General features: G+C 36.9%; 2 protein-coding genes across 3 annotated transcripts in view; one reads left to right on the forward strand and one right to left on the reverse strand.

The window, feature by feature from the left end:
• Itgbl1 (integrin subunit beta like 1) overlaps positions 1-1491 on the forward strand; it is a 240460-nt gene extending 238969 nt beyond the window's left edge. Inside the window, exon 11 of the mRNA XM_076872413.1 lies at positions 683-1491. Within this exon, the coding sequence (XP_076728528.1) occupies positions 683-774 (92 nt within the window). The 3' untranslated portion in view covers positions 775-1491. The remainder of the gene's footprint in view (positions 1-682) is intronic.
• Positions 1492-7458: 5967 nt separating this feature from the next.
• Positions 7459-12276, reverse strand: part of Fgf14 (fibroblast growth factor 14) — a 624212-nt gene continuing 619394 nt past the window's right edge. For both annotated transcript variants that reach the window (XM_076872331.1, XM_076872332.1), the window contains exons 4-5: positions 11794-11992; positions 7459-8226 (exon numbers count right to left, since the gene is read on the reverse strand). In XM_076872331.1, coding sequence (XP_076728446.1) covers positions 8090-8226; positions 11794-11992 — 336 coding nt within the window. In that variant the 3' untranslated portion in view covers positions 7459-8089. The remainder of the gene's footprint in view (positions 8227-11793; positions 11993-12276) is intronic.

A 12276-nucleotide genomic window follows, 5' to 3' on the forward strand; every position in this document is an offset into this window, starting at 1 on the left:
TTTTATTTTGAGCATCGTGTAGGAAATGGTGTGTTATTTTACACAGGACCCAGGTGCCCCTCCTTGGTGTGTTGGGTTCTTTCCAGGGGACTGGATGTGTGTGTCTGTGTGAATGGGGAGGACAGGCAGGGCCAAGGTGTAATGAAAGCTTGCTGTGTACTAGCCATTGGGGCCCTAATTGAGTCCTAACAATTTGTTATAAGACACACTTAGTTGAGCAAGTTACAGGGGAAATGAGGACATGTCCATCTGCCATCCTCACTTCTAGCTGAAGGCAGAGAGGGATGTTTGTGTATGTCTCTAAAGCAGAGGTCATTTTTGCCCCTCCCTGCTACATAAGAGTCCTGGGATACTTGACTTCTTGGCCTGTCAAGGAGTTTGATGTTTTAGGTCAGACATAACGGGATAACACAGTTGTGACTTGGTAGCCCAGTTGGAGCTACTCAGGATGGTTGCCATTTGATTCATAGATCATGGCACCAAATAGATGGCCGGAATTCTTTGAAAGATCAGATTTCTTTTTTGTTGCTTAATAAGATGTAGTAGTAAGATCATTGCTACTATTATCCTCTCTGCATTGTATCTAGAGAGAATAAGTAAACAGTTTCTAATGGGCTTTCTGGTTTATAATAGTGTGTTTTGGTGCATTTTGATCATGCTGCCTATGTGTGTTTTATTGCAGGGAATGGAATTTGTAGCTGTGGAAACTGTGAATGCTGGGACGGATGGAATGGGAATGCGTGTGAAATCTGGCTTGGCACAGAATATCCTTGACAACTCCATAAGCAAGGACTGGATTCTTATTTTTCTAGGCAATTAGAATGCATAATGCAAAGGAAGTCATGTATAATCGCCACTAGGACAGGTTAAACACACTATTGTATGTTTTTCTATTTCTGACTGCCTGAATGAAATCTGGGTACCCATTAAAAATGCGTTAAACCAACTCTGATATAAAAAAAACACTGAAAGAATTTTTCTTTCACCAGTGGTTCTCAGCATGGGAACTTTTGCCACCCAGAAGGCATTTGGCAATGTCTATGGAGAATTATGATGGTCAATTTGGGGCGGGGGTGGAAAGTGTGCTCTGGGAATCTAGTGGGCAGAGGCCAGGAATACTGTGCAACCCCTGCAGTACACAGGACCGTCCCCGCAGCAAAGAATGCTGTGACTTCAAATGCCACGTGTGCTGGACTTAGGAAGTGCTGATAGTGCTGTTTTTAGAGCTCTTTGTCTCTACCCAGGAAAGACCTCAATGGAATATAAAGAAAAGATACATTCTCATGGAAACCTGATTTTTCAAGGATTCCATATCACTCCACATTTCTGGGTGGGGACAATGAAGATGAATACATTTAAGGTCTGACCTTGTTTGGAGGAATCACCAGATCTGGTGTCCTTTGGAAGGGAAAAAGACTGGTCATTTTTAGCCATTAAGTCATTTGTCTACTCTCACTTTAAACTCACAAAAGAAGATTCTCTTAAGATAAAGGAAGAAATTATGAAAAATGTACAATTTTAAAGTTTTAATAAATAATGACATAAGTTGTTCATACTCTGTGTCAGAATATATTTTCCTACTGAAAATTAACAACAAAAAAGTATATTATTCAGGGATTTCCATTTTAGATTCCTAGAACTAAGAGATCACATTTTAAAACCTAGTCAGGGGTTACAGGAACAAGAAAACAGATTTTTTTTTTTAATTACTCCATGGTAATGTGGCCTTTTGGGAAAAAAACAAACAATATTTAGTTAGAAATAGGATGAGCCTGAAATATGCATTCATTTTTCTTAAAAGACTTCTTTCCTAAGGAATATAGGGCCATATAAAGAACTGGTACTGCAAAAAATAAAAATAAAAATAAATAAATAAAAGGCACTTATCTTAAAAGCTGGGTAGAGGATTCCCTCCAAAATCTAGAAGTGGCTTAAATAGAAATTACAAATATTCAGTCAGTGATAGGAACAAAATGTTTATTTTCTTAATGGTGAAACTTTGCTTTGTATGAAATTCACATTGAATTATGAAAATGTACAATAATTGGGGCTTTCCTTACATATATACAGTTAATTCTACTTACACACATTAGTTTAGGCAATCTTTAATTATTTAGAGCTAAAAAAACACTTTTTTTGTTCTAAATGTGAATTATTTTGTAAAATCCTAAAGTGATGTAGGAAAATCACTTATGTATTATTTTCAGATGAAAATTTTTACTTGGAAATTTTATGTTGATGTAAATATTCTAGAATCATGGCTTGGGCTTCATAAGTCAAGCCACCAAAAAAAAAATAAGGAAAATATGCATCTGCTTTATTACTTCAAAATTTAATATTGAAAATTATTTTAAGAGAAAATTTAACTGGTGCTAATTTTTTGAATATTAATAATGTTCTCATTATTTCATAGACTTATAAAATTGTTATCTCTATCCTGAGATTAAGGAGTTCAGCCATACTAATTGTATCTCTATTACTGAGCATGTCAGTTCTGTAAGATAAGGGAAATACAAATAATGGAGAAATGATATGATTATATTCTTTCCTCTCCTCTCCATAAATATTATAAGCCTCAAACAAACCTATCTTAGTTTTTCGTAAGGATCTTGATGACTTATTTGATGATGGACAATGGACTTGATTACATTATCTACCCATCTTAGAACAGATGCCTTTCAAATTCCCATGTTGCAGAGTTCAGCTTTCTATGAAGGACTGGATAACAAATATCTTTGACCTTGTGGGCCACATACATCTCTATTGCATGTACTTCTTTGATTGTGTTCAATACTTTGAAACCATAAAAAGATGGAAATTCATTCTGAGCTCCCGGGCTCCAGAGCAGACCTACACTGGACTCTCACAGCTGAGAAGTGGTTTGCCAAATTGTGCTCCTCCGGCTTTACATTTAGATTCCTGTGGCTCATCACATAATCTCAGTTGTTTCTTTTCTTTTAATTCTCTCTACACTATTTTTCCTTTTCATGGACAGCAAGTACAATAAAAATGTTTCTTGTTTCATATTTTCACATAAGAGAAGCATCAAAAATGCTCTTGGCATTTATGTATTCCAAATAAAAGTTTAGATGTTGAGAAATAATTATCTCATAAAGTTCAAAATGATTTATCCTGATTTTTGAATTAATATATAAATATGTTATGGTTTGTCATTTTCTGGAGTCCATTTAGTTACCTATTACAGAACCAAACTGAATTATAGCGTAAATCACCTGGTACTGAAACTCTAATGAATGCTTTCTCTATGAAAAAAGAAATATCATCTTTTAATTTCTTTCTGTCTGCTATTAACATTTCATGTGTGTACAGGTGTTTACATACATGTGTGATTTGGGCTGTAATAATGCCAACCTCAGTATATCTATAAAGAAGTCACTGAATTACATATTTTAGATTGGAGGAAAAGTTACATATGAAGACATTACTTCTACCCTCCTCTAGAGTGACTTTATATTTCTTTATACTTTGATTTTTTATTCCATTACTAACTCAGAAATATCCTCTTAAAAAAAAGAAAAGAAAGGACAAGAACAAATTTGTGGTGGGTGGGAGACAATAAGAAAATCTTAATGGTTTGTTCACGCTTTTGAAAAGTTACAGTGGGATTAACATCAATTGGAGAGGAGGCACCAAGTTCACCAACAGTGCTGGGTTGCAACCCTGCTTTCCATCCCTGAAAAAATTTTCCACAGGGCTTACAAAACCAACCAAAGGCCTAAAACACTAGGGGCGGGGTGGGGAGAAATCTTTACACCTGCTTCCTTTCTGGACTTCTTGAGCTCAGTCTGGATTCTAGTAGCACACTGGAAGGACTTGTCTAACCTACCTCAAGGGCAAACAGTCTTTTCCAAGAGACTTCAGAATAAGACTCGGGACAAGCAAATGTTTAGAGTACAAATGTCCAAATTCTCCAGGATGCATAATGAAATGATGATCAGTTCCGCTTTACCTTTATAGTATGGACTGTTTGCCTGTCTTCTATGACTTTTCCAAGTAAAGTGGCAGCAAATTTTACAAAGTAAACTTATTAGAAAACAGAAATGATGTCACTTGAAATATCAAAACAAAATGGGAAACAAACAAAAATAAAACTCAGCCTTAGTTGGAAAATTCACTGTCAAAATTTTGAAACCCTACTTGGCATTAGAGAGTCAACTGACCCTCCATGTCACCTCATAAACTAAGAAACTTATGCTACAGAATGTATTTGACTCCAAGGTAACATAATATACATTTTAGATTTTAATATGACTGCATCTTATAATATAAAGAGCACTTAGCCTAAGTGTTTCCCCTGCATATAGTCTTTTATTAAAACAAAATTGAAAATAATTTTTGCCTCCTTCTAAACTGAATCTTAGCCAGTTTGGTGTCTCTTCTTCTTGGGGAGATATCAAATAGTAATCATCCCTGTTATATTAGGAAGAAAACTTTAAATGAAATAATACATGTCTAACTTGAACAAGAAAGAAAGGTTTTTTTTCTTTTTTTTTTTAATGAAGAACCAAATTTGATATTGATCATCCTAAAAAAAAAAAAAAAAAAAAAAAACTGTTTAGGCAGGTGGCCAAAGTGATAAGGAAACTCTGCTTACTTGTTAACAGGACAATTGGAAGAACTGGAACAGGAGTCCTTGGGGCCCATCTTGACCTCCTTACACTCCCCACTCCAAAACACTCAGGCAAGCGAATGTTTAGAGTACAGATGTCCAAATTCTCCAGGATTCATAATGAAATGATGATCAGTTCCATTTTACCTTTATACTGTGGACTATTTGCCTGTCTTCTGTGATTTTTCTAAGTAAAGTGGTAGCAAATTTTACAAAGTAAATTATTAGAAAACAGAAATAATGTCACTTGAAATAACAAAGCAATGAACATTTCTGAGCATTGTTGAGGGATGGGCAAAGCAATCAGCTACCATAACAAATCAGTAGAAAGAGCCTCCCACGCCAGATATGCATGCAGAAGGAATGGGATTTTATCAGGACTTGAAACAGTGGACGTATGTACATGGAGGTACAAAACACACGATCTATTAGTACAAATGAATTCCATCATATTTACTATACAGAACATCAATAGTGACAGATTGTACTTAATAATAGCAAACTTAATTTCTGAGGGAAAAAACTGGTGGAGTCTTATCCTGGAAGAATAGCAAGAGAGGTATTATCAAAGAGCTAAAATTTTCTTTGGCATGGTAAAAGGGAGAAATTGTGTTTACCAACTTATTTACATGACATTGCTCTATATTTGTGGGTGACGCGATTCCATTTTGTTACATAAAATTGTTTAATGTTTTTTTTGAATGCCTTCATATAAATATTTTATTCAATATGTTGTATTGGTGAATACAACAGATGATAATAAACACAGAAACTGTACAGTGCAGACAAACTCTGTATGTCAGTCGAGTTCTACATACCCACAGTTCTTGGTCACAGGTCCTACTGCATGCAGGTCGTCAGTGCTGTCCTCTTCCCATGCAACAGGTGAGCCCAGACACAAAGTAATGATCCAACTAAATTACAAGTAGCAAAGACCCTCTGCAATACATCTAAACACGTGATAGAAGAAAGTATTTTGACATCTAGTCATAGGGATAAATGCCCTTATAGACAACCCATAAAAAACAAAACAGAGGTACAACATTTACATACATCTTCATCATTTACAAAAATAAATCTTGTCTTCATTATAACCAGTAAACAGGCTTGTGGGGTAGAAGAAACCAGCAAGTAGGACAGGTGGCCAAAAACAAATAGGTGGGGCTGTTTGGGGTGTGTGTGTGTGTGTGTGTGTGTGTGTGTGTGTGTGTGTGTGATGGTTTAAGCATGTCTATAAGCCTGTCTCATTGGAATTACAAGCTATTCATTGTTTGCCACATATTATGGGATACCTGTCTTCCCTAAATAATTAATTAATGGAATTCGTTTAATATAGTTTAGCACATCTTGTTAAAAACAGTAGGCTTTAAAATGGGGTATACCAAATCAAGAATGGTCAAATAATAATTTTTTTTGTCTTTGTAATTTAGCATTATTGACAATAAATCTACTCAAACAGTATGCTAATTCTTTATTTATTAAAGTGGAATCTAAGGTGAAAAGGAAATAAGCATAAACAGTTAAATTTGTACTGAACCTTTAATCAGCTAAGCAGGCCAAAAAAATTTCAATGCTGGGCAAGGGCTGTCATGGCGATCTATGAAAGTGGTGACAAGATAATTTCCCAGTCCCCACAGTGCAGCTGGGGTAAGATGGTAACCGGGTCATCCTTCCACATGGAAATTACAGCAAGAGGCTGGTACATTGATTCCCACATACTGTTTTCTATAAATGAGGTTCAATTTGATCTCAACTCTTCTGAGAAGAAACATTGAATTTTATTAAGTGTACACAGAGTTAACAAATATATTTCCAAACAGTTTAGTATTAAACATTTTAAAGCTCTTTATAGCCAATATTGAACATTTTGCATGGAATTTTCAATATGTATTCAACGATTCATGGCCTTCTTATCAGTTGTCTTCCCTAAACTCAGAGATTAGTGGTATTCAATCAAAAAAGAAATCAAGAAAGCAAAATTAAAAAAAAAAAAAAAAGCAAATATATGGAAAGGCGTAAAACCTGATGTTGGAGTGTGTTGGTTTGCCTTTATTTGCATCTAGGATAATTCAACAGACGGTATTCTGAGATCATGGCAAGGCACCTCTAACCCAGCCTTTGGGCAATGGGTGCCCCGAAGAGCTGAGTTAGAGGTATGTACTGGTGAGGTCCACAGTACTGGACTCAGCATGCTGAGCTAAAAAAAATATTTTTTTCCTAATATGTCCAGTTTAAAAACTTGTCATTAAACACCAAAAATATTAAAGTCTAATTTATAACTAATGTTTGCACTGCTGCTGCAGAAAGGAACACAACAGCCCAGCGGCCTGGCCCATGCTCGGCTGAGGATGAGTGGCAGCCCCAAACAGGTGGCATTAAATTCGGTTCATTAAAAACAGGAAGGAGGAGATCGGACATGGACTTAGGTTTCATGTAAGTTGTAATGATTGATTTCTCCTTGTTGTTATTTTTGTTGTTGTTGTTTTGGTTGTTGTTATTTTCCTTTTTTTCCCAATAATGAGGATTAATAGATGAAAAATGAACCTTAATCAGGCCTACAAGGCCTACAGAATTCTTTGGACCCACTTTCTCAAAAACCAGTGGGTCTTGCTCGCTGGGCAAGGCAAATGTTACCATTACCAGTAAGCTTGTGATATGTATAAAACACACACACACACAAAGAAACTAGAGGGGGTGTCAAACACGTACCTTAGAGACCGTCCCATGGATTGTGTTTGACCTCTTCCCACCCAGGCAATGCCAACCCTGGGAGCGCAGTATCTGCTACTGGATAGAGTGTATATGTGTGTTTAATCGGTTATGTGAGCCAGAGACAACGATCTTAATCTTTATAGGTGCAATTTGTAATAATAGGTTTAGAAGGCTTCCTGATTCCCTGATTGCTCTCGGAACTAAGCCAACTACCACATGTAAGATCTAGAGGAACACAACCCCTGCAAAAGGTCACAGACAGTGGAGCGAGCAGCCCTGGAAAAACGGGAAGAAGAGAAATCCATAATAGCACAGGTTTACAGCGTCTAACTAGAAATTACTCAATATTATTCGTGTGCTACAAAATTGAACTTAAACACATGGATCTCGCTGAAACAGGACTCAAAAAGGGTTATGGGTAGCTGTCAGCAGGCAAGGTATCGAGTGTACTTGTGAAGTATGTCATTCACATGAAGTGTCACAGTCACAGAAAAGATATTAAAAAGGCATTCCATATCTGGTAGGGCATTCCATGGTCTGAGTTTGGCTGGTAATCCAGGTGTCTTCCTGTGTGGGGGGCGCCACAGGTTGAGATTTATCCACTTGCAACAGAGAAGTCCGGAGACAGCCAAGGGCAGGCATCTGCTTGCGTCCCGCTGCTCGTGGGCACGGGAGCAGGAGTGTCTGGTGGGGATAAATCGCTCACCTGCGCTCGGGACGGGTAAGTCACAACACCTGAGGGTCTGGCTATGTGGTCTTGCTCTTGTTCACTGGTTTGCCTCCATTCATGATGGCAGACGCGCTTGTGCTTTTACTCGGCGTCACCCCAGCCTTCGGGACCGTTTCGCCCACGTCATGCAAAGATGGTTCTCGGTACATGGCAACTAGTGGCAGGAAGAGAGGAGGAGGGAAAGGAAATGTTGCCTGGTGACGTGCAGGAGAGGCCCACCCTGACACGCGGACCCCAGCAAGCGGCCCGCCGCTCTTCCCAGAACGCACACAATTCTTCTGGTTTTAAGGCAGCAATTTCCAATGCACAAACAGGGAGCCTCACCTGCTCCACACGCTCTGGGTTATATTTGTCAAAGAGAAAAAATTAAGTGGGACCTAATGGCCTTGACTTTAAGGGTCTGTGTGTGTGTGTGTGTGTATGTGTGTGTGTACACAAGACTTTAATCCTGGTAGAGAAGGGAAAATACAGACTTCCCCTGCATACTACTATCAACACCTGCATACTACTATCAAAACTTGAACTTCTTTCAATAATTATTCTTTTTTTGAGGTGAGGCATTCATGCCCTAGATCATTAAATTACTTTCCTCCTAAGTGGTTCAAAAGCAAAATAGTCACTCTTGTGATGACTTCAAAGCTGAACAAAGCAACCACAAAGAACTCCCTTTCCTTAAACCAGGGCCCTTCCAGAGAGCTCTGGTTGCATTTCTGAAGGTAACTGTGTGGCATTTATATTTTTATGCCTCATTTTGGTAAATTATTAAAATCTCATAATTGATGACATAGGGTAGAGGCATAGAACGGCAAGATAGCTACTGAAGGAACTATGAAGGGTCTTGCAGCCTGTATTAAGTGACTTGGCCAGGTAGTAAGAGGAACTAATCCACATCCTTGAAGCACATTTCAATCTCTAACTACCACTAGAAATGGAATGGGGAGGTAGTAGTTTCAAAACATTGACTTTGATTATCTACAACATTCTATAAGGGAGATGAATGCCCTAGAGTATCAATCATTAACCAGATACTTAATCTATCCTAACATTTCCAATTCTATAATTTATAGTCTGTATGGGTTTTGAGAATTTAAAATGAATTTTACTCTATTAAGGCAGCTGTGATGACCTCTGTTTTTACAGTGCCCACACCCTTGTTTAGTTGGAGGAATTCGCTCTCCTAATTATTTGAAAACTCGCTGAACAGCTCTTCTTACACATACACTCAACACTCACATACCATAGTTCAGCCCAAGACTGCATGCATGCAGCCTCAGATATTTCCTATGGAATATACAAAATAACAGCTTTCTAAATTTTACCTTCTGGTTTTTATTACATTTACTCAGTCAAGAAGCAAGGTTTTAGTAAATTTGATCTATATTCAAAATATAAAATCAATGAAAAGACAAAGCAAGATGGAAATAAAACTCAGGTCTTTGTGGGGCTACCATGGACTGTTTTTAAATTGTGTAAATTGCATTTGAATATTGGCAAGTATGATGATACCAAAAGTCCCTTGAAATAATAAAACCACATCATGGATATGTTAGTTGGGAACAACTTGAAATATTTAACTTCTTTTTCCTCTAATTTCCCTATAATCTACCATGTAATGAGAATCATTTCCTCACATTTTAAGACTTTGGAATAATTTTTCATTTTACAGATTGGACCTGGTGGCTAATTGTTTGGATTACAAAGAATTGTTCAAGAAGTAAATTAAGAGTGACAAGAAGTCAACATCATTGAAATTATAAAGGTATTATTGGCAAACTAGACTGGTTTTCCAAATTCAGGAAAACTGAAAGTTTACTGTGCCCTCATAGGTCATGACAAATTGACAGCTCAACATTTCAAATTATCCTTATTATATTCCTCAATAGATAATATGGATTATAAAACTGAAGTATGTTTTTTTTCTTGATGACTAAGATTTTCCTGTAGTGATAAAAATAAAAAATAAAATAAAGAAGAAAATCTTGCTTAAGGTATTTGATGCAGTTCCTTAAGATGTGTTCTTCTGCAGAAGAGTAAACAAAAGTATTTGAATAGAAAACACTTCTTCTAAAGTAAGGAAAGCAGGTTTTAGTCAGAAATTATTGCACCTCAGCATAGAATTGGGCTTCATTCTGGAAACAGCATGGCCCAGGAGCAGGGGTGGCATCAGTGGATGGAAATGTTAATAGGAGAGGCATCAAGGATAGGAAGGATTCTGATTAAACAGAACTCACAGGGGTCTAAACACTTTTTTAAAAAATGTTTTTTAGTTGTGTTGGAGGTCAGGTGAGGGGGTTAAGGTATCAAGAGTGGCCAGATAGTAAGGGTGGGAGATTCACCCTGATGTAGCAAGAATCTTTATATAACTGGACAATGCAGGCCAGACACAAGGACATCAAGGTCAAGGCTTAGAGGCCAAACAGGAGCCCAACTAAACTTTAGTCAAGGAGAGTCTGTCAATAACCCTGTGAAGCCAGTAGAATTGTAGCATCAATTTTAGACCAATCAATTTGAAGAAAAAGGAACAGAATTATTTCAAGTATAGACATTATGTGCTCTTTAAAAGCCAAACATTATTATGGGCTTTAAAACTAGAAATGAAAATGACACCAAACATCTCATATGATTTTTAAAATATCAATCATCATAATATTTAAAAACCGTCGGGATTGGAACTTTTCTTTTTAAAAAAATGCCAAGGGTCTTGAGAGCAATGTTAGAGATTTGCTGGCTTATCCCAGCCAGCAGAGGTCTTGGTCTTGCTATGACCTTATGAGGGGCCATTGCCTTTCTGTGTGACCCTGGCTGGGCCTGGTGTTCTGGTTCCTTTTAGTGCAGGTAGCTACTTTTTGCAACCTGAGGGACCTTGACCAGAGGAAGTTTTGAGCTCTTTTGTCCTTTCTCATTTATTCCTTTAGAAAACACTTTTGAATAGTCTCAAATCAATATTTTTTGTAGTTCTCAAATAAATTACATAGATAAAAGTAAATGACCCTTCTGACATAATCATTAATGAAAAAAGGTACAGATGTTTTTAACTAATTAACAAGACTTCATATCCTGTGCCTTCGATCTGATCAAAGTAAATGAGAAGTGAAGGTTCCATTGTATGTAGGTGAATGAGGATAAATGATTTTCAGAAAGGAAAAACAATTTAGTAAATGAATAATAATTTATGCAGTTTGGAAGAAGATAATGTAACAGCAACAAATTCTATCTTTAAGAGTCAAACTATTATTACTTTATTTTCTGTAATTATAATAATTCACCAGTAGGTAATTACCTCCACCTGGATAATATCAAAATGGGCAATGCTTTTGATTCCATATGCAAAATTTATTTTTCTAATATACTATCATTATAGACTTCTAATACTTTCATTGATTTTATTTTTTTTTCAATTAATTAGTTAAAACTACCAGAAATTAGAATAATCAGGCAGGGAGGATTTGCAACATGGAAAAATAAATGTCTCTCTCACACACACACACACACACACACACACACACACACGTGCACAAAAAAACATAAGCTCCACCAATGAATTGCACACCTAACCTCACAAATCAAAATGAGCAACTTAAGTAGTCATTTGTGCTGTCGTCATCTAGGTCAACACAAAGAGCATTTTCAACACTCCACGAAGGTTCCTTGCAGCCTGGCTGAGGGCTGCCTTTGCAATGAAGAAGGAAGTGGATAGGGAAAATGCATACACAGCACTCACCTTCCAATGGCTTGGGTAGAAAATGAGCTGCTGGTTTGGTTTTCTTTACTCTGTTCCCTTTCATAGCTTGCCCTTCCTTATTTAATCCCAAAAACCAGGCTCTACCAGATTCCTGTTGTCTGTATAGCATGGATGAGTAGATTACATAATAGTTTTCAAAAACAGATTCTTTAAACTTGCATTCAGGTGTAAAAAGTTCCTGTGGAGAGAAAAGGAGAAGAAAGTTAGAGGAAGGAACTAAACTTCACTGTGTTTTCAATTTAATCTCCCCAAACTCATCCAACGTGGTAGAAGTGTCTGCCCTATGGCAAGGATTCCTAGATACACCTATTCCTCCCATGAGAATTGTTTGCATGTTGTTTTCAATACAAATGAATTGAAAAGATCTGATAGTATTGTAAATACATACAGTATTTACAGGCAAAACTATGGATGTCCTTTATTTAATAATAGAAGATGTGAACAAATTCAATATTTTCACTA

This window comes from Callospermophilus lateralis, chromosome 12, assembly GCF_048772815.1.
Source record: "Callospermophilus lateralis isolate mCalLat2 chromosome 12, mCalLat2.hap1, whole genome shotgun sequence".
NCBI classification, from domain to species: Eukaryota; Metazoa; Chordata; class Mammalia; order Rodentia; family Sciuridae; genus Callospermophilus; species Callospermophilus lateralis.